The 21,492-nt window shown below is 46.8% G+C and overlaps 1 protein-coding gene across 1 annotated transcript in view; it reads right to left on the bottom strand.

Annotated features, from left to right (window-relative positions):
• Window positions 1–355: 355 nt before the first annotated feature.
• Window positions 356–21,492, bottom strand: part of CCDC122 (coiled-coil domain containing 122) — a 26,122-nt gene continuing 4,985 nt past the window's right edge. Inside the window, exons 2-4 of the mRNA XM_074988351.1 lie at window positions 15,644–16,030; window positions 5,869–5,985; window positions 356–3,518 (exon numbers count right to left, since the gene is read on the bottom strand). Coding sequence (XP_074844452.1) covers window positions 3,369–3,518; window positions 5,869–5,985; window positions 15,644–16,030 — 654 coding nt within the window. The 3' untranslated portion in view covers window positions 356–3,368. The remainder of the gene's footprint in view (window positions 3,519–5,868; window positions 5,986–15,643; window positions 16,031–21,492) is intronic.

The following is a 21,492-nucleotide window of genomic DNA, read 5'->3' as shown; positions in this document are numbered from 1 at the left end:
TTAATAGCACACGATTTTCCAAAGATATTGCAGAAAGTTGCCTTCTTTATCACACTTACTACATAAACTTAATGTCTACCATATACGAGTCACTATTAAATGGTGCAATGGCTAGAAAGAACAGAATGTAAAAGTGGGCATGTATGTGCACTGGATTATTTCTGTTTATTCACCATCATTCTGAATTGTACATGTCTGTTTGCTAAAGGAAAGACAACCCCTGGGAAAAACTATAACTGTACAACATTCTAATTTTGAAAAAATAGCACCGTGCAGTATGGATAAAGCAGTAAATGGACTGAGACCTGGCTAACTGTCAGAAGTGACGCTCAGATAGAGGGTTTTCCAGTGGAGGTTCACGGGGATGAGTACGAAGCCCAATGAGATTTTAATCAATGGATTGGATAGCAATAAGAAATCACGACTCATAACATCGCTGATGCCTCACAGGTTGACAGAGGGGTAAATAGTGAAGGGAACAAAGCAGCAATGCAGTGATCTGGATAGCATGGTAAGCTGGGCCCAGTCAAACCAAAACACATTTTAATACTGTAATTGTGACGGTCAGACATCTGTCAAAGAATGCCAGCGGTGTTATCCTGGAAACTGTGTCTGAAATGGATTTAGGAATCATAATGGAGAACCAACTGAGCTTGAGCTTCCAGTGAGAGGCTATGGTTAAGATAGATAGTGCAGTCATTGGCTGTAAAAAGTAGTGAGTTAAGAGTAGGCAGGTGATTTTCTTCTGCATATAGCACTGGTGAGACTGACAATGGCATACTGTGTCCAGTCCTGATGCACACATTTGTAAAAGAATGTTGAAAAGCTGGCAGAAATGAGCCTTAAAATTGCTGGAGAAATCATCTGATGATGAGTGGCTTGAAGAGATCAATCTGTTCATTTTATGAAATAAGAAGAGTTAAAAGTGACTGGAGCACAGTCCTTCCACCTTCATGAGGAGAAAATACTAGGTACTATCAGGTTCTTAGATCTAATGAGGAAATTCATAGCGAGCACCAGGAGCTGGTAGTTGAAACCAGACAAATTCAAATTAGAAATAAATTTTAAAAATGTAACAGTGAGTATGATTAACCCTTGGAACAAGCTGCCAAGGGAAGAAATGGATTCTCCATCTTTTCATGTCCTCAGATCAAGACTGTATGCTGTGATGAGGTATACAGACACGACAGCAGAATACAAGGGGTTAAGGAGCTGTTTTAGCTTAGCGTGATCTCACCATGCTCTTCTCCATCTGCACATGATGCAAGTACTGGAGAAGGAGTTAAAAACAGAGAACTCCACTCAGCTGCGGGTATGCCTGACAAGGGAACAAGCTGGTCAACTTCCAGTGACAGAGAGAACTCTGGTGACCAGCAAAGCCACTGCCATCACAGAAAGGAGAATACCAATTCCCTGGGCTAGTAAGGGAACAATAACTTATACTGGAGACACCCCACCTCAGGGGATTCTGGGCTACATAGTGTTGCTTTTAAGTAATATTTCTTTGTCTTCTTTTACAAATCATAAAGTGTGATTTTTAACTCTGCAAATTATTCACCTCAGGCAACTGCAGTAGGATAAAGAACTTTACATTTCTAGGTTGATGCGTTTAAGATATGTCTTATGTGGAAGTATTGAGAACTAAACAAGTGACAGTGACCCTTTGAGATTCATTCTGATAGGCACACACCAGTTTACATGAAGAAAACATGCTCTTTAAAGTACATAGACATTTATATGAACTTTCTTATTAAGACTAACATACTAATTAAAACAGTAATAATGCCTGCAATTTTACCCTAAAACTGATAATATCTAGGCAGTTTAATAAGAAAAAACTATGTAAAATACATAACTATTCAACTTGCTCAACTACATCCCCATATTTAAAGGTGAATATAAATTACATAAAACAATGACTATTCAAATACAATATAAAATACTTTCTGGAATAAATCTGAATATTGATTGGCTCAAGAATGAAATGTCATCTAAACCATAAAAATAAACAGTGAACACAAATTCCAGAAATGCAAAGTACAAAGCAATACAAATTGCAAAGAAATATTATTGTGCAGAAAAACTGGTTATTTGCTAAAGGTTCTAACTGAAGTTTTAAATAAATGGCCATTTGGTGTTCATTTTTTCCCCCAAAGTGCTGGGAAAATTGCCTGACTTAAGTCTTGCAAGTAAGATGCTGTGTATGCTGTGTTTAAGCACAGAAAGTTAATTGAAGAAGTACAAGACAAACAAATAGTCAATTCTTGTAAAAATAAAACCCTAGTACAACCAGGAAAAAAGTGAACTGAGAAAACTTGGTAAAATTGTGCTGAACTTGTCCAGAGCAATAAAAAGAAAGTTTGCATCAAGCTGACATTTAAAAAATTACAGTTTTAAATGATATTTGGTTAGTTTTTTTGGGTTGGTTTGTTTGTTTGCCAGAGAAAATGCCATCATGCAACACTGCCTCCCCCTTATGTCATTGGGATATGAATCAAGAGTGCACCATAAGGCTCTGATCCTAGTCCACCTGAATTCAAGAGGAGTTTTGCCTTTGGTACTAATAGGAATAGTCTTAGAGCACTAATATAGGAACCGCTTCAGGAGAACGGAGGAATCTGCACCACCTTGTCTTTCTAAACTACCATTTTACTCTTTAAATTCCTTGCATCCCTTTTAACCCCAGAAAACATGTGTCTGTGTGTTTCACACAAAACTGGTCTCTAGAGCGTGATCTTAATTGAGTAGAATTATTTTACCCTTAGCTTTAGCCTCCATAGAGATAGGCTGTAGCACTTAGTCACAGCTCTGAGTACGGAGTAGTGTAATGCTGCACAACTCACAGGGAGCTCTGGGAGAGACTGTGTTTTAGGAGGCTGACTCTTCCACGTGGCAAAATACAATTAGAGAGCTCTAAGTTACTTAGTACACTGCACTGATTAGAACTGGGCCTTGAAGCTTCTGTATCTCATTAAATGCAATTACCCGCCTCATGTATTTCCCAGAGCAAAAAACAAGGCAGAATTTGATCTAAAAAAAAAAAAAATCTAACCAAACGAAATGGAACATACCATATTTATATGGCCTGAAGGGATTTGCAAATGTTAGTAGATGCTTTTGGAAGCAGCTTGGGAATTGTAATAAATTCCTTCCTGAGAGGTTATTGGCCACATGAACAAGAGAACTTTGCTTTAGGCCATTAAAGGTTGGAACTGAACATAAACTATTCTGGAGCACAAAGCAGAAGGGGGAAAAATCATTCATCCTTAGTCCAAAGTTCAAGGGATTATTTCCAGCAACCACCTGCTATGTATAAAGGATACCACATGTTCTAAATTGCTGTGCATTCTATTGTACTGTACTACATATTACTCTGTTATTCCGAGACACTGTCTTAGTTCAGCTGCCTTTTTTTCCAGCTGTTGAATGTTCCACTGCCACTGTCTTCTGCTTGACTGGAGTTTGTTCAGTTGACAATGCAAACGTTTTAGAATAGCATCCCATCTTTTATTCTGTACCTATTAACATAGAATACAATATATCTGAGGGCTGTTCACAGGTAACACATGAAAAAAGAAGATTCAGACTAATGTAGCTGGCAGGGCTCTATGGTCTGCAAAGCTGCACTACTTTGGCAAACATTAATTTGAACAGAATTTGGAAGACTATAGATGATACAAAGAATAGAGGGTGAAGATACTTTTTCATTCTTCAAAATCTGAATTTGACTGTATCTTAGGTTACTAGGGAACACTAAATGCAATTAAATAAGCTAGATGATCTGTTTATAGTCACCAATATTCATATTATACAACAAATCAAATGTTTTGCTGAACTTGTCCTAGGAGTTCTCCATGTACCAAACAAAAACCTCATACACCAATGCATTTGCCTTGTGGGAGCTTTTAGGCCAGGGATGGCCAACTCACAGCTCTTGAGTTGCATGTGGCTCCTTGAGCAATGAAATGTGGCTCCTGCTCAGAGCTGCGTGCTGGGAATGCTCACCATGGTTCTGTGAATGCACCCCAGAGCTTGGAGGGAGACGGCAGCAGCTCTGGTGAGTCTCAAGCACTGGCTTAGAGTGGTGGGAGGTGAGGGCTGAGGGTGTCCAGCTGTGGAGGAGGGGTGGTTGCATTGGGTTAGAGCAGGGAGAGGACTGGGGGTGCCTGGTTCCGTGGGATGGGAGACTTCAAGATCTCACAGTCCAAATGAGCTAAAGATCATGGAAACCAACCCCAGGATCAGAGCTCACATTCAGCACACAACTGTCATAAAGTACATATTAACTGACTGGAGTTCAAAGGGCGTTAAGTTTGTTCTGATAGCCTAATGTTTTACAAAGTACATGAAAGCGGATCGCTTTGTTGAGCCGCTCTATCTACGGAGAGCAGCCAGGCTGCCCAGACACTCTCTCGTCAGAATGGCCTACCAGAAGCACAGCAGTCAGGTCTGCCTGGTAACCTGGAAGCCCTTCTGTTGCCGGGCGGCCCCCTGGAGCATCCACATGGCTTTTTTTGTGAATAGCCTCTGTCAACAAAGGTGTTCTTCCTCATGGGGGAGAGGCAGACGTCTGTTGATGAAACTGCCAACTTCTGTTTTTAGTGTGGATGCTCTGTAGTTTTGTTGACAAACCCTCTCATGTAAATGTAGCGTTTAAGAATTTTATCCTGTTCCTTGTAATCTGAAAAAACTCCCCCTTTCTCTTCCATATTGTAATACTCTACTGAGGTACTCTCAGATCTGTTCAAAATCTTTATAATATCAGGCTTTGAAGCAGATCGTTACATGTATGACATTTAATTTGACTAATGAGATAAAGTATATGAAATTCTGAGGCTCAACACCCTTTTAATGTTCTGTTCCAACAGATGGCTTTGTGACTATTAGCAAACCAGGAGTGGTTGTGCTACCCTAATTTACAGCCAGCTCCAATTTCAAGGGGGTGTTCAGGGAAAGCTCTTTTCATGGTACAGTTGATTCGTCCATTGGTAAGATATCAGGTACCATATATGGGGGGAGGGGGAGCAACTGACTTGGAATGCCACTGGAAAAGATGGCAGGGGGCAGCTTCTCAGTCCCGGAAGTGGTGGAGTCTCAGGCGGAAAGGGTGGGATAGGGGCAGCCAGTCCTCAGTGCACCCAGAGCACGCCATGCTATGCCCCACCCCCAAGCCACCTGCAGATCCACACAAAGCTCCAGAGGCAATTTAAAGGGTCCAGGGTTCCAACCACCACCACCCCTGTGGTATCAGTGGTGGCAGTCAGGAGCAAGGGCCCTTTTGAGTTACTCGGCTCAAGGACAATTGTCCCCCTTGCCTCCTCCCCGCCACCGGTGACATGCCTGATTGTAGGGCAAGTAATGAACGAGCAAAACAGCAACAAGTAGTAAATTGTTTTAAGAAAATTGTGCCTATCGCTCTATTGCAGACTCTTTTAACAAAATTCCAGTATTATTTCCTTTCCCCAAACATCTTAAGCTTGACACCCATAAAGAGCAACTTCTAGAAAAAAATAAGGGTTGCAAGTTGAGCAATCTCTTTCTTCATTTCAGAGAAAGGCAAAGGAGAAGTGATCAACATTATCCTAAGATCTCATGGCTGAATTTCTTCATAGGATGTTGTGGAGAAAATGCTGATGACTAAAATTTTTTCTTAAGCTATCAAAAATTCAAATATCAGTTCTCAAAGTTACATTAGTTCTACCAATGTTAAATATTTTTCAGGACTTGAGCCTACCAGTGCTAACATTGGTTAATGTGCATGCTTGGAAATGTAACAACTTAGTAAAATATGTTGCAATTTCAACTACATTGCATACCTTCTGTCTTATGACTGTAATTATATTCTTGTCAAATGACTCTAAACCTCACCTCAATCTCTTTCCTAAGCTTGGCATGCACTTTTTTCTCTGCTTCCAGCAATTTTTTCCTTTCATTGATAGCCTCTTTTACCAGACTAACGTCCTCTTTTAAATGTGCAATTTCTTCCTGAAGATACAAAAAGAATTAAAAACACAAACCCTGTTGTAGCCAGACATGAACCCCGCATTTGGCCTTTTCTTCCTCTCCCCCCCACTGGGAGAGACAGAGAGAGAAATAAGCAGGGGAGACAAGCAGCCTTTGATGTCCTGGGAACGCAGGTGTGCTGTCTCGCCCAGCCTCTCTACTATACACAAAAACCAGACAGTGAATGGGCTAGCTAATGGCCGCCTTTCTGGCTGATCTCAGTAATTGACACGCCTTGATCACTTCCCCAGGAAGATTGGGGAACCCCGCCCATCAGCTCCAAAGGTGCCCAATTGTCCACAATTCACAGGTGCAAATTGAGCCTTGCACCTTCCCTGGGAAACCTGGGGTTCAAAACATTCCTCCCAATTGGCCACTTAAGACCAGGAAGAAGCGTACGTGACAAAAGGGGTATAAAGGGGCTTGGCAGCCCACCCCCCTTTGAGTTTTCAATCACCTACACCTGCTGGCCAGGTCTGGAATTAACTCCCAAGACTGGGGACACCTGGTTCGTATCTACTTCTTCCCAAGGGATTGAGAGAATCTGGGTCACACCGGATCTAGGAGGCAGGGGTAAGAATTACACCTGTATTAAACTTCTTTCCTATAGGAATTGAGGGAAAGACTCTGGTTCCACCAGGTCTAAGAGGCAGGGGTTAAAATCACACCTGCAACTTCCCTTTCTTGTGTACACATTAATTGTATTAGTTTAAGCTAGCTAGTTTGTCTAAAACTTTTCTTAAGTTAAATTGTGTTGTTTCCCCTTTAAAAACTGCGAGTACTAACTTGTACTTTAATCATTTGTCTTACTTAAATTGTTTCTATCTTTGTATAAATAAAAAGTAACTGTTAAAGCCTCTCTAAGTGTAATTTTTCTCTTGCTGCTGTACCTGAACTAAACACAAACCAAAGAACCCAGCCTGCCCTGGCTGCTTAGCGTAGCTGCTGGTGTGGCATCACCCCTTTGCCCCACCAGACCCTTTAGCTGGCACCTGAGCATCGGCTCACACCTGTGTATAAAGCAAAGATAACTCTAGACAACTCTGGGGGATCGAGGTTCTGCAGCTCTGCTCTAGTACAATTATTTGCCTTCTATGATGTTATTTTTAACAGTAAGTGTACATAAACAGTTATGTCAGCTGCAGGAATAACTTCAACAATTTAAAAGTTTGACTTAAATTTCTTGCCTATGTATCATATTTATTGAGATGTCTACAAAAACTACATAATATTATTACTCAGGGACATGAACGCAGCTACAGGGTTGCAACAATTTGAATTTATCTTACATACACAACTTTATTTTAAAAAGTGCTTAGAAGAGGAAGATAATGGAGGAGGGGGGATCCTCAGGGAATCCATTTTGGAGCACTTGGAAGAGGGGAAAGTGATCAAAAATAGTCAACATGGATTCACCAAGGGCAAGTCATTCCTGACCAGTCCGATTTGCTTCTATGACAAGGTAAAAGGCTCTATGGACATGGGGAAGTCAGTGGATGTAATATATCTTGGCCTCACCACATCTTTTGATACAGCCTCCCACAACATTCTTGCCCATAAGTTAAGGAATTATGGATTGAATACAGGGACTGTAAGATGGATAGAAAGCTGGCTTGATGGTCGGGCCCAACAGGTAATGGTCAATGGCTCAATATCCGGATGGCAGTCAGCTCCAAGTGGAGTGCCCCAAGGCTCAGTTCTGGGGCCTAGGTTGTTCAACATCTTTCTCAATGACCTGGATGAAGGACTGGATTGCACCCTCATCAAGTTTGGAGATGACACCAAGCTAGGGGGACAGGTAGATATGCTGGAGGGTAGAGACAGGGTCCAAAGTGACCTGGATAAATTGGAGGATTGGTCCAAAAGAAATCTGACGCAGTTCAACATGGAGAAGTGTAGAGTCCTGCACTTGGGATGGAAGAATCCAAAGCATTGTTATAGGCTGGGGACCGACAGGCGAAGCAGCGGTACAGCAGAAAGGGACCTAGGGATTATGGTGGATGAAAGGCTGGATGTGAGTAAACAGTGTGCCCTTGTAGCCAAGAAAGCTAACGGCATATTGGGGTGCATTAGGAGGAACATTTTGAGCAAATCTAGAGAAGTTGTTGTTCCCTTCTATTTGGCACCGGTAAGGCCATATCTGGAGTATTGTATCCAGTTCTGCTCCTACCCCACCAGTACAGAAAGGATGTGTATGCATTGGAGTGGGTTCAGCAGAGGGCAATAAAAATGATCAGGCGGCTGGAGCACATGACCTATGAGTAGAGGCTGAGGGATTTGGGCTTGTTTAGTTTGCAGAAGAGAAGACTGAGGGGTGAATTGATAGCAGTTTTCAACTTCCTGAAGGGGCGCTCTAAAGAGTATGGAGAGAAACCGTTCTCAGCGTTGACAGATAGCAGAACAAGGAGCAATGGTCCGAAGTTACAGAAGGAGAGAATTAGGTTGGATATTAGGAAAAACTACTTCACCAGGATAGTGGTGAAGCACTGGACTGTGTTGCCTAGAGATGCGGTGGAATCTTCATCCTTAGAAGTTTTTAAGTCCCAGCTTGACAAAGTCCTGGCTGGGATGACTTAGTTGTGGTTGATCCTGCTGGAAGCAGGGGGCTGGACTTGATGACCTGAGGTCCCTTCCAGCCCTGTGATTCTATACACAGTAAATTCTTGAGTTTGTAGCTTGTAGCTCAAATTTTCATGCAAGTCAGTGCGCAGAGGGAACCAGGGTGCGGCCTGGTTCCTGCTCCCCTGGGCTTGCAGGAGCTGGGAAAATGATCAATCCACCAGGGCTGGTCAGTTTCCCAGCTCCCAGAGTAGCAGGGAGTCAGGAACCACAGTGCAGCCTGATTCCCATCTCCCCGCTACTTATGGGATCCAGGATACTGATCAGCTCATGGCCAGTCAGTTTCCCAGTTCTGCCAGTGTAGGGCAGCCAGGAACCAGGCTGCCACTTGGTTCCTAGCTCCACTCCACTTGCAGGACTCGGAAACTGACTTGCAGGGCTGGTCACTTTCCTGGCTGCTTCTCCCTGCCTTCCTCCAGCAGCCTGGCTGTCAGCCTGACTGCCGCACCACTGATGGAACGCATGAAGAAGGCTTGTAGCTTGCCCAGCTCTCCTCAACTGGGGGCAGCTAGGCAAGCTAAAAGCCCCTGCCCCCTGCTTTCCTCCAGCTGGATTTGATGTACCTTACATTGATTTTCTGCGCCATCCCCACAGTAGGAGGTCAATGAGATTATACTCCCCCATCGACTTACTTTCTTGATGTGGGTGCCTACTATACCTGCTAAATCAAACCCCAAAAGAGAGTGTCATATTTGTGGTAAGTATAGACGAGTAGGAGGTCGATGAGATAAACAGTAGGAGGTTGATGAGATAAACTCTCCCATCGACTTCCTTTGTGATTGGGGTGCTCTCAGCATTCGATTTAGCACATCCCTACTAAACCTGCTAAATTGAACCCCAAAAGATCGATCTCTGGAGTGTTGACTTTCCGGGAAGTATAGACAAGCCTCTCGATGCGATTTGACCCACTCCTCTTTTTAAAGACAGAGCTGAACAAATTCCTTCTGGGAGATCCCGCAGGGGCTGCACCTCTACATGCTGTTCTGAGTCCGGAAGAACGTCTTCTGGACTCCAAATCACGTGACCCTATGGTAATGAGGCACCAGGAATTTACATCTGTGCCTTGTTAGGATTTTTTGGGCCGTTTATTAGCATGCCATGTGTAGAAACTGCCTGAGAGCTACCTTAAGTGGTGGCACCTCAAGACATGGTATCACAGAAATTATAGCAGAGAGGCAAGTGGCAAAAGATAATGGGGTGGTATGGCCAGGGGGTGGGCAGAGTGAATGGTGGTGCAGTGATAGCAGCGGGCAGAGATGAAAAGTGAATGGTGGCACTGTAAGCCAATTACAATGGCAGTGGTAGCAGCAGCAGCATTTCCAAGCATTGCTTGATTTCCCTTGCATGACAAAGTGGGAGGTGAACTCACCTTTGAACTCTACGTCTTTGCTGACCAAGGATAGCAACTGTCAGTGGGATAAAATGGAGGGAGAGGAGAGTTCCTTGTTAAAGGAGTGCTGCCTTGTCTGCAGTCTGGGCCCTGAGGTGAAGGACATCGCCCAGTGTACTCTGAGTTGGATGTTTTGCTTATGATCACATGTTTTTGAATATGATTGTGGGGTATTCCCACATTAGAGCTTTGTTCCTTTTCTCTTTTAATTAATGTTCTTGTTTGTTTGTAGACTCAGTGCTGGAAAGGGCGGGACTATTATCTCTTAAACGTGCATGGAGGAGGTATTACATTTTCCCAGATTACTGGGTGGGGAGCACCACCCAGTTCTGTTTCGTAGTGTTAAGATAAAACCCTAAATAGTGAAGCTGGCCCTGGTTGCTGCTGACTCCATCTGGTAGAAGGGTCACATCTGTGCATGAATTTACATGTTTTGAATCTTTTCTCGTCTATTGTAATAGTTTATTATAATGCTCAATAGCAATGTCACCTAGATGACCAAACGATTTAAAACAAAAAACCTGGCTTCTCCAAAAAGTTCATTCTCAGACAAGAAAGGCTATTAAAACAAAACAAAACTTTCATTTTACAAAGGCATGTTACTGTAGAGCAGCCCCCCAGAAATTAAAGTATTTTCCATCACATGCCACAGAAATAAAGCTGAATATTTAACAGAGTGTGCAAGCAATGAAAAGACAGCATATTTTCCATGTTTCTTTTCATAGCACCAGATGCAAATAGAGACATATACATTTACACAAACCTTGAATCCTAAGCTTTAGTCCATGTAATCTTTTGATCATCTATGCAATATACACTTTTGCCACTGTAGATCGGAGGGGTAGAGTACAGATTGTGGTATATTTGAACAATTACAAAAGTTCAATGCCATTTATGTAAGTAAGAGACACTAAAACCTGAGGAAACTTATTAGCCCTTTGTAGTCATCTTATTAGCCCTTTGTAGTCATCATGGCTACGTCTACACTAGCCCAAAACTTTGAAATGGCCATTTGCATGAAGTGCTGAAATATATATTCAGCGCCTCATTAGAATGCCAGCAGCTGTGGCACTTTGAAATTGACGTGGCTCGCAGCTGTGCGGCTTGTCCAGATGGGACTCCTTTTCGAAAAGACCCTAACCCTAACAGCAGATAGGAATAAGGGGATTTCGCAGTTGCCAGGGTCCTTTTGAAAAGGAGACCCGTCTGGACGAGCCATGCGGCTGCAAGCTGTGTCAATTTTGAAGTGCTGCAGCTGCTGGCATTCTAATGAGCTGAATATGTATTTCAGTGCTTCATTAGTAAACTTCAAAATGGCCATTTGCATGGGCATTTGGAAGTTTTGGGCTAGTGTAGACACGGCCCATGAGACATAATTGTCTAATGTCAAGGTTTAATCTTGTCCAATAATCTTGTCACAAGTATTAATTGGGGGGTTCAGTCTGAAAACTGTTGGTTTATTCTAATTTCACATTACTGTTCTAAGGGTGTAACTCCATTCACTAAAGGAATTATCGGTACTTCTAATTTATAACTCTGATGTAATTTATACTGGCTGTGTCTACACTTGCATTCCTCTTTCGAAACAGGAATGCAAATGAGGGAAATTGAAAATGCAAATCAGGCACTGAAACAAAATAGGAAGAAGGGTGCTTTTGAAGATGGGGTTTATTTTCGAAAGAGCCCCATCTACACTTTTTTTTCTTTCAAAAGAACTCTTCTGTAAAGAGCTTATGCAAATGAAATGCATGATATGTAAATCAGTGCCTTGTTTGCATTTTCAATTTCCCTCATTCGCATTCCTCTTTTGAAAGAGGAATGAAAGTATAGACACAATCAATGTAAATTCCATCAGAGTTAGACTCTGGCCACGTCTACACAGCCTGGATCCTCAGCTCCGCTGCTGGCAGAGCAGAAGAGTATGCCAGCAGGAAAGAGGCCATGTAGACATGCCTCTGCCATCTAAACCCCACTCCATTGCCAGTACCTCAGGAGTAAGGGGCTGGTGACACAGTGGAGTTTAGCCAGCAGAGGCTCATCTACATGGCTTCTTTCCTGCTGACAGACCCCTCTGCTGAGAGCGAAATCTTGGGTGGCTATGCTAATTGGCTGTGTGAGTATGTTGTCAATGCTGATTGACGGGGATTCAGCAACATCCTGACTGAGTACATTTGTCTTCTTTAGGCTGATGGTAAGCCCAAAGTCCTTGAACGCTTTGGAGAACTGATCCAGCAGTTTTTGAAGCTGGTCTTCTGTGTGAGACACTACAGCAGGATCGTCTGCGAACAGCATGTCTCTGATGAGGACTTCTCGCACCTTAGACTTAGCTTTCAGCCTTGCAAGATTACACAGTTTCCCATCAGATCTTGTGTGCAGCAAGATGCCCTCTGTTGAAGATCCAAAGGCATGGTTCAGGAGGAGTGTGAAGAAGATCCCAAACAATGTCGGAGCAAGCACGCATCCTTGTTTGACGCTGCTCCTGATTCTGAAAGCATCCGATAATGCGCCGTCATATTGGATGGTTCCTCTCATGTCTTCGTGGAATGACTGGATCATCTTGAGTAACCGTGGAGGACAGCCTATCTTGTGGAGCAGTTTGAACAGACCATCCCTGCTGACCAAGTCAAAGCCCTTGGTCAGGTCGATGAAGGCTATGTAGAGTGGCTTCCTCTGCTCCCTGCACTTCTCTTGCAGCTGCTTTAGAGAGAAGACCATGTCAATGGTAGACCTCTCTGCACAGAATCCGCACTGCGATTCGGGGTACACCCTCTCAGCAATCTCCTGGAGTCTGCCAAGGATGACGCGAGTGAACAGTTTACCAGTGACACTTAGGAGGGAGATTCCACAGGAGCTGTTGCAGTCGCTTCTGTCTCCTTTGTTCTTATACAACGTTACAATGTTAGCGTCACGCATATCCTGTGGAACCTCACCCTCTTTCCAGCACAGGCACAGTAGCTGAGCTAAATAGGAGGATCAGAAAAGCGGCCACAACTCTGTCCAGACTCAGCAAGAGAGTGTGGAATAACAACAAGCTGTACACTCACACCAAAATGTAAGTCTACAGAGCCTGCATCCTCAGCACCCTCCTTTATGGCAGCGAGACTTGGACCCTGTATGCCTGCCAGGAAAAGAGGCTGAATGTCTTCCACTTGCGCTGCCTCAGGTGCATCCTTGGAACATCATGGAAGGACAGAGTGACCAACACCGCCGTCCTCGAGCAAGCTGGAATCCCAACCATGCACACCCTCCTCAGGCAGCGTCGGCTCTGCTGGCTTGGCCACTTCCACAGGATGAATGATGGAAGGATTCCAAAAGACATCCTGTACGGTGAGCTAGCCTCTGGCAAAAGACCTCTCAGATGCCCCCAGTTGTGCTACAAAGATGTCTGCAAGACAGACCTCAGAGAGGTAGACATTGAGCCGGACAACTGGGAAGAACTAGCAGACGACTGCAGCAGATGGAGGCAGGGGTTACACAAGGGCCTTCAGAAGGGCGAGATGAGGATCAGACAGCTAGCAGAGGAGAAGCAAACGCACAGAAAGCACACTAAAGACTTGCCAGACACCCACCACATCTGCAAGAGATGCAGCAAGGACTGTCACTCTCGTGTGGGTCTTCATAGTCACAGTAGACGCTGTAAATGAAGTCCTCAATTGAAACTATAAAGGGCGCGATCCATAGTCTATGCAGACTGAAGGATGCCTGCTACTATGTGTGAGTATGCAAATGGGAAACCATTTTCAATTTCCAGAAACCTACTTAGCATGGCTCTGCCAGCAGGGGAACTGATGACCCGAGCCATATAGATGTGGCTTGTGATTCTAAGACAATTTCAAATATACAGCTATTTAAGTTCCCCATGTGTCTGTAATTTTTTGTAGCTTAGACTCTTTTAACTTTTGCATATTTAATAAAGAATTAAAATTACACACACAGTATTGCTAAAGATTATACATATCAAAATTGACGTTTGTTCTCCTTCTCCCTTCTTCTGTCATCTTTTCTCACCCTTCCACCTTCTGTTGACATATAGCTCAAGTACAATTTCTTACCAACTAATAGAGCTAAGCACTATGCTGTAGTAACATTTACAGGGATATATATGTGTGTTCTGCAAAGTGTACATGTGGGCTTACCTAAGACCCTGCAGCATCCTACAAGTAACAGTGAAGGCAACTGATGTATTTCAGCTGACAGCACCATAGTTTCTTCAAAGTCATGTTAATGTTATGTAGGGAATGTGGCAGAAGGAAGGCAATGCTGCTGAAGGCTGGGAGGAATGTGTCTCCCAGAGGTCATCTGCATGAGAATGCAAAGGGCTGCAGGTGTGATAGTGAGGCTGGGAGGAATGTGTCTCCCAGAGATCATTTGCATGAGAATGCAAAGGTGTGCATGTGTGATACCTTTTCAGGCAAAGCCTAATGGGTAGCAAGTAAGCCATGAGATTTGGTCTATTGTAAACATGTAGTTGTAAAATCACAATTTAAGCTGACACTTAGTGCGGGAGTTGTGAGAGGTCACCAATGCTCTGGGTTGTTGTGGGGGACAGGGCAGTTGCCATAGCTGTGTAAGACTTTGATTACACAGGGCCCCCTGGTTTAAAGCATTGTAAAGGAGGAGTGAAGGGGTATTGGTTGGATTAGTTTGTTGAGTGCCTTGGCCCTGCCTATGCCATTGAGTTATGAGACTGGCTTAACTAGCCCTCCTTGTCTGTTGAAAGATAGAGCTGGATACTAGGGTGTTTGTGAAACCCCACAATAGAGATATCAAGAGCTGAAATCACAGAGTGGCAGCTGGGGCCACACAGAGCTGAAATCACAGGGTTCTGTCTCAGGTCAATCCCAAGCAGTGGGGTTGGGAGCAGCAACTGGTGGGTGGCCACTAGGAGTGGTGGCGGACTGGTGGGCAGCTGGTAGGAGTGGTGGTGGACTGGTGGGCAGCCAGTAGGAGGAGTGGTGTATGACAGCAACCAGCGGGCAGCTGGTGGTAGCAAGGGGAGGCTGCAGACAAGTGGACAGCTAGTACTGTGATGTATCTGTGGGCTTTGGGTTTGGGACTGCACCGCAGAAGGTACACCCTGTAACTGTCTGTGGGGTAAAGGGCCAAGAGCCTCAGCAAGAGACTTGGTTCTACTGCATACGGGGATGGTATCTTGGTAAAGGGTTTGTCTCTTCTGTGCTGAGATATACTGCTGTAACCTTGAAGTAGGTTATGGTCATTAAACAAGCCATTTCTATCTCAGGCTCTGTGCTTGCAAGGGGAGGAGAACCGCCTTACAGGCACCCAGCACGGGGGGTGAAACTGTCCCAGGCCACTGGGTGGGGGCTCGAGCCGGTTGGTTGTATCCTTGACAGGAAAACCGCACAGGAGTTGAACCCAGCCCTCCTGGCAGGCATCTGGCATTAATAGAAGGGTTACAGTTATATTAGGTGAACCTAAATTTTGGAATGCTACATCAAGAGTAATGGCTGATTCAAAATTACTCTATATTAAAATCATCATTTACTCCAGCTAACTTGAGAAATGACTCTAGTGTAGCAAGCACTGCAAAACTAGACCTGATTATTAGGTAATATTATAAAATATTTTTGTATACAGTAGAAAAGGTATCTAGAAAAATAAACATCTGACCTGCACTTGTTTTATAACTTGTCCTTCAGGATTCATTAATTCTTCCTTCTTTGTCTGTAGCTCTTTTACCATGTCTTGTTTTTTAGCAAGTTCAAGCATAACCGGCATTTTGCTTTCTGCTTCCCAGTAAAGCTGTTTATGAGCCATTATTTTGTCACGATACGCACTATTTCTTTCAAGCATCCTCTCAAATTCCTCTTGAGCTGCTTCTGTATCAAGTTTCAGCTTTATCTTTTCAGCATACAAGGATCTGACCTGGCACTCCAGAGTTTCACAGTGATATTTTGTAGTTTCAATGTCATCCTCTTGCTGATAAATTTGTCTTTCTGTTGCCTTTGTTTCTAATAAAACAGACTCTATTTGTTTCTCAAGTTCTTGAATCTCAGCCTGCGAAATATTACAATAGTCTCCTATCAGTGGAAAGGCAATGTTTGGTCATACAGCAGCAAGCTATTTAAACAATACCATCTACACTTACTTAATAGAATTTTTTCTTTATAATTTAAAACAGAATACACAATATATAAAAATTATGAAATTAAAATAGTTTGAGTGGAAGAGCACGAGAGTTGCATTTCCTAAAATCATCATGAAGACACATAATAGGTGAGCAATATCTGAGACTTTATGAAATTGCTCTTCAAGATAATTGTGCTTGACATTTATTAGGTTTCAAATGGGTTTACCTTTCTCCTGTTCAGATAATGTATAGTGGGATGTGTCAGAGATTCTAACCATGTCAGTCTCCCTAACGTATTATCTAAACTAGGGATTTAGGCCAGCTAAACTCCACAGCCGTTTCTACACAGGCCACTGCCTTCAGAAGTGGCACGCTAATACAGGGAATGAAAGATGCTAATGAGGCACAGATGCAAATTCCCCACACCTCATTAGAATAATATCATGTGATTTGGAGTCCAGAAGACCGTTGTTCCGGACTCCAAAACGTCTTGTAGAAGCGTAGCCCCAGAGGGGGCTTCCGGAGGCCCCTTCTTCCCAAAAATTTTCGGGAAGAAGGGGCCTCCGGAAGAAGGACTTCCTTCTGGAAGCCCCCACAACAGCTGCGCTTCTACACGGTGTTTTGGAGCCCAGAAGAACGGTCTTCCGGACTCCAAATCACATGATATTATGCTAATGAGGCACAGGAAATTTGCATCTGCACCTCATTAGCATCTTTTGCTCTGTGTATTAGCATGCCACTTCCGAAGGAAGTGGCCTGTGTAGAAACGGCCCACTGATTTTCCTACTGCAGAGAAGAGGGTAAAATCGGGAGACAATAGGCTAAAACCATGGGAAATATCTACTGAGAGGCTGACTGATAAGTGAAAATGGCAGTCTCTCTGGCTGTGTCTACGCATGCCAGATCTTCTGGAAGATCATCTTCTGGAAGAGAGCATCCACACACAAAGCAACATCCGAAAGAGCTGCCTTGTCTTCCAGAAGATCACGTCCACATATGCTCAGATGCTCTTCCAGAAGAACAGGGCAGGGAACGCCTCAGATGGGGTCACAAGGCTGGAGAGCACTTCCAGGGTGCCGGCCATGCAGTCTGTTAAAGGCCTAGCTGCTGAGGCCTGTTGTGCTGCTCCCAGAATAGCTCGTCATCTCATTGCTCTTGCAACAGCCCGTGTGCCGGTCATGGACCCCAAGGTTCTGCAGCAGCACAGGTTCGCCCTGACAAGGGTGCTGGGGAACCTCCTGGCCACCCTCCTCAGCCTGCTGCACAAATGCAGCACGAGTACTGGGGACCCCAATCCACCCCTGCCTCAGCCAGGCCCCCAACAGCCCATCCACTATGTGTGGGACCAGGTGGTTATGGCTCAGTGGGATGAAGAACGGGTGGCAGAGGAACCTGTGCATGGTGAAGGGCACATTCCATGAGATCTGCACCTGGCTGGCCCCCCTCTTCACTACCAGGACACGGGGATGCTCCCAGCTCTCCCAGTGGAGAAGTGTCTAGCCATCGCCATCTGGAAGTTGGCCACCCCGGATAGCTACCATTCCATGGGGCAGCAATTCGGGGTGGGCAAGTCCACTGCTGGGGCCATTGTACAGGATGTAAGCCACACACTGGGCCCCAGCATGGCTCAGGAAGCAGGGTGGAGGGTGTCGGGCAACAGTGACCTGGGGGGGGGGCTGACATAGGGGTCGGGGGCCTGTCACTGGGGATTCTGATACCCCACCCATACACAAGCCTGCTCCCAGGGGGGTATGCTGCCAGGGTGCCCATGGAAAGAGAGGGACAGAGGGAGGGGGCGGCCGGGGACTGGCCCTGGTTACCCCTGGGCACACCCACGAGTGTGCATGTTCTCTGTCCCCTGCAGGTCGTGAGGGCCATCAAGGCTGTGCTTGTGCGGTGGCTCATTTGCCTTGGGGACCTCGACGTGGCCGTGGCAGGCTTCACAGAGCTTGGCTTACCTCAGTACTTCGGGGCTTTGGATGGCACCCATATCCCCATCAGGGTCCCGGCCCAGCATGTCGGCCAATACATCAACCGGCGGGGTACCACTCGATCGTGCTCCAGGTGGTGGTGGACACTTGGGGCTGATTCACTGAAGTATATGTTGCCTGGCCCGGCTGGGCACATGACGCCTGCATACTTCAGAACTCCTTCCTATGCCACCAGATGGAGGCGGGCACATGCGTCTCCCAACAGGACCTTGTCATTGGTGATGTCGCTGTCCCGCTATGCCTGGTAGTCATCCTGGCATACCCCCTGCAGCCGTGGTTGCAACCCCCCTATATGGGGCATCTGACCCCATAGCAGGAGCTCTTCAACACCTGGCTGGGATGCGCCCAGAACATGGTGGAGTGTGCCTTTGGGCACCTAAAAGCACAGTTCAGATGCCTCCTCACACACCTGAGTGTGGGGGTGGAGAGTGTCCTGCAGCTCATGGCTGCCTGCTATGCTCTCCACAACCTCATTGAGGTGTGTGAGGAGACATAGCACCAAGGTGGGATGGCCCTGCCACTGCTGGAGTATAAGCAGCCACCCGCGGCCCTCAACTGGCAGCCCCACTGGGATGGGGTCCTCATCCGGGGGGGCTGTCCAGGAGGCCTTCATCCATGGGGACCTCTGAGCCAAGCCCACAACACAGGTCCCCCTCTACCCCTCGCTGCCCCCCATTGAACAGGGAGATGGGGTTGTCAAACCGACTGTCTTAAACTGTAAACAATATCTATAGGTAAGAACATTAAGTGCAATAGTAATAGTAAAGATGTTTCCCTTAAAATGAACAGGCATCAACTATTTACAAGGGGGCATCCGGGCAGCAGGGGTGTACTAACTGAGTGTGGAGGGAGAGGGAGGCCCCTACTCGAGGGATGGGGTAGAGGGCCATGAGTCCCAGCCCCCATGGCTGCTCCTCCCATGCCAGGGTGTGTGGTCCCTGCTGGGCCCCGATGGGGTGGGGAGCACGAGGAGGAGGTGGTGGGCAGCCAGTGGGATGTCCTGGTGGGCGGGGGGATGGTCCCTGGGGCAGGGGGCCTACTGCAGGGTCCACTGTGGCCAGGAACCAGGCCCCCCAGGTCCCGAAGGGCTGCCATGGAAAGACCCCGGGGAAGGAGGGCAGCTAGGTCTTCAGGGGTGGGAATGGCGGAGGGGCAGGAGGGACAAGGGGGAGCGAAGGGAGGGCAAAAAGGGGGAGGGGGAAGGGGGGATGGCAGAGGGGAAGTGGAGAGTGCCACAAGGGCCCCGCACACCTGCCAGAGCATTCCCACCACCTCCCTGCAGATTTCCCGGCACCACTGGAGATCCTCAGCCTCTGGGTCAGCCACCTATCCACCACATCGTTTTGGTGGCAGAGGGTGGCTGCATATGCTGCTGCCTCCTCCACACGGCGTGCCCGTACCCACCGGGCTGTGGCTGCATGCATGAATTGTGCTCTGCGCGGGGAACTGCTAGCAATTCTGGCCTGAACAGTACCTGGGCTCCTCTGGAGCCTCTCCCATCCCCAGGATGGGGCTGCTGTGAGACAAGAGTGGGGGAAAATGGGGATTAGGGCCCCAGCGGAGCCCTGTGTGGTGGTCCGCTGGCCCCTGGGCACCCCCTTGGACCAGACCCAGGGGGCCTTTGTGTTGCAGGCCATGGCCCCCCACATGGTGGCCTGGGCAGCGCCTTGCCTTAGGGATGCTGCCACCTCTGAAGGGCCCCTTCCAGGAACAGGGCACTGCGTGAGGGGGATGTGGTGAGGCACAGGAGGCACCGTGCCTGGGGCATGGGTGCGCTGGGTGCGGCTGTGTGTAATAGCAGCCTTCAACTTCCTGAAGGGGAGCTCTAAAGAAGAGGGTGAGAAACTGTTCTCAGTGGTGTCAGATGGCAGAACAAGGAGCAATGGTCTGATGTTGAAGAGGGAGAGGTGTAGGTTAGATATTAGGAAAAACGACTTCACCAGGAGGCTGGTGAAGCACTGGAATGTGTTGCCTAGAGAGGTGGTGGATTCTCCATCCCTTGAGGTTTTTAAGTCCCGGCTGGACAAGGTCCTGGCTGGGATGACTTAGTAGGGGTTGATCCTGCGTGAAGCAGGGGGCTGGACTAGATGACCTCCTGACGTCCCTTCCAGCCCTGTGATTCTATGATCCTGGGTTTCCCCCTGCGTGGACCACCAGGCGTAGGGACTCTGGGGGGGCTGTGGGGTGCCCAGCAGCTCACCTGCGGCCCCGGGGCCCACTGTGGTGTGGAGCATTGGGGGAGGGGTGTGGTCTGCATGTGCCCCCACTGGGGGATGTCCTGCGCCGTGCGCTTATCTGACAGGACCTCATATCCAGGGATGCCTAGCTGGACGCAGTCCGGCTGCTTGGTTCCGATGCGAGGGATATCACCAGGGACCCCTTGGGGGAGGAGTCATCCAAGGGTCCCTGGGGCTGGCTGGTAGTCTTGACCTCCTCCCCTGCTTCTTCGGAGGACCTGCCATGTGTCACAGTGGCGAGGTGTTGTTGCATGCCAGGATGTCCCGCAGCTCCCTATAACAGGGACACCTGGCTGGGCCAGCCCTGGAGTGATGGCAACTGTCCCTGGTCCATGTGTACCCTTGCTGCAGTTCCTTTATCTTGCACTGTACTTGGTCTGCAATCCAGGCCGGATGGGCAGCCAGGGCTGTGGCCAGTCGGGTGTGGGCAGTGGTGTTCTGCCAGTGCCCCGATGTGTCCCTGAGGATGTCTTCCTCTTGCCAGAGTGGGAGGAGGTCCTGCACCTCTGGCTCCGTCCAGGAAGAGGCCCTTTTCTTCTATGGCTGCTCACCCTCCAGGTTACCATCCTCCGACTCCCTGGGGCTGCCCTGAGGGGCACGAGGGGGCAGGGGGACTGGCTGCTGGACATCTAGCTGCTGGCTGTTGGGTCTGGGGCCGCTATGGGTTGGGTGCTGCGGTTCAGCACGTGCTGTAGTCCAGCATGTGTTGCCAGCCTCACAGCCCATGCTTCCTGCTTTGGGGCTTCTGGGTCCTTGCAGCTTTAACTGCTGCTGGACACAGGCACCATAGAGCTCCTGGGGGTCTTGCTGGACTGTCTCCTGGCTCTGGTGAGGAGCTGCCATGGCAGACTCCTTCTTTCGGAAGAAGCGGTCCACGATCGTCCACACATGCTTTCTTGCAGAGTTTGGGACCTGGAAGTGGTGTGTTCTTCCGGATTCCTTCTGGAATTGTGTTTTACACGTGTGGATGCTTCCCAGATCTTCCAGAAGAAACTTGTGTTCTTCTGGAAGATCTGACACGTGTAGACACAGTCTCTGTAACTGTGAGCATCAAAGGTCTAATTTAAGTCACATTGCTGTAAAGCTTCTGATTTTATTTATTGTAGTGAAGAAAATAAAATAAACATGTAACAGGCTAAACTGAAAAGAATTAACATGTCC

This window comes from Carettochelys insculpta, chromosome 1 (assembly GCF_033958435.1).
Source record: "Carettochelys insculpta isolate YL-2023 chromosome 1, ASM3395843v1, whole genome shotgun sequence".
Lineage (NCBI taxonomy): Eukaryota > Metazoa > Chordata > Testudines > Carettochelyidae > Carettochelys > Carettochelys insculpta.
This window is presented reverse-complemented; position numbering and strand designations above follow the sequence as displayed.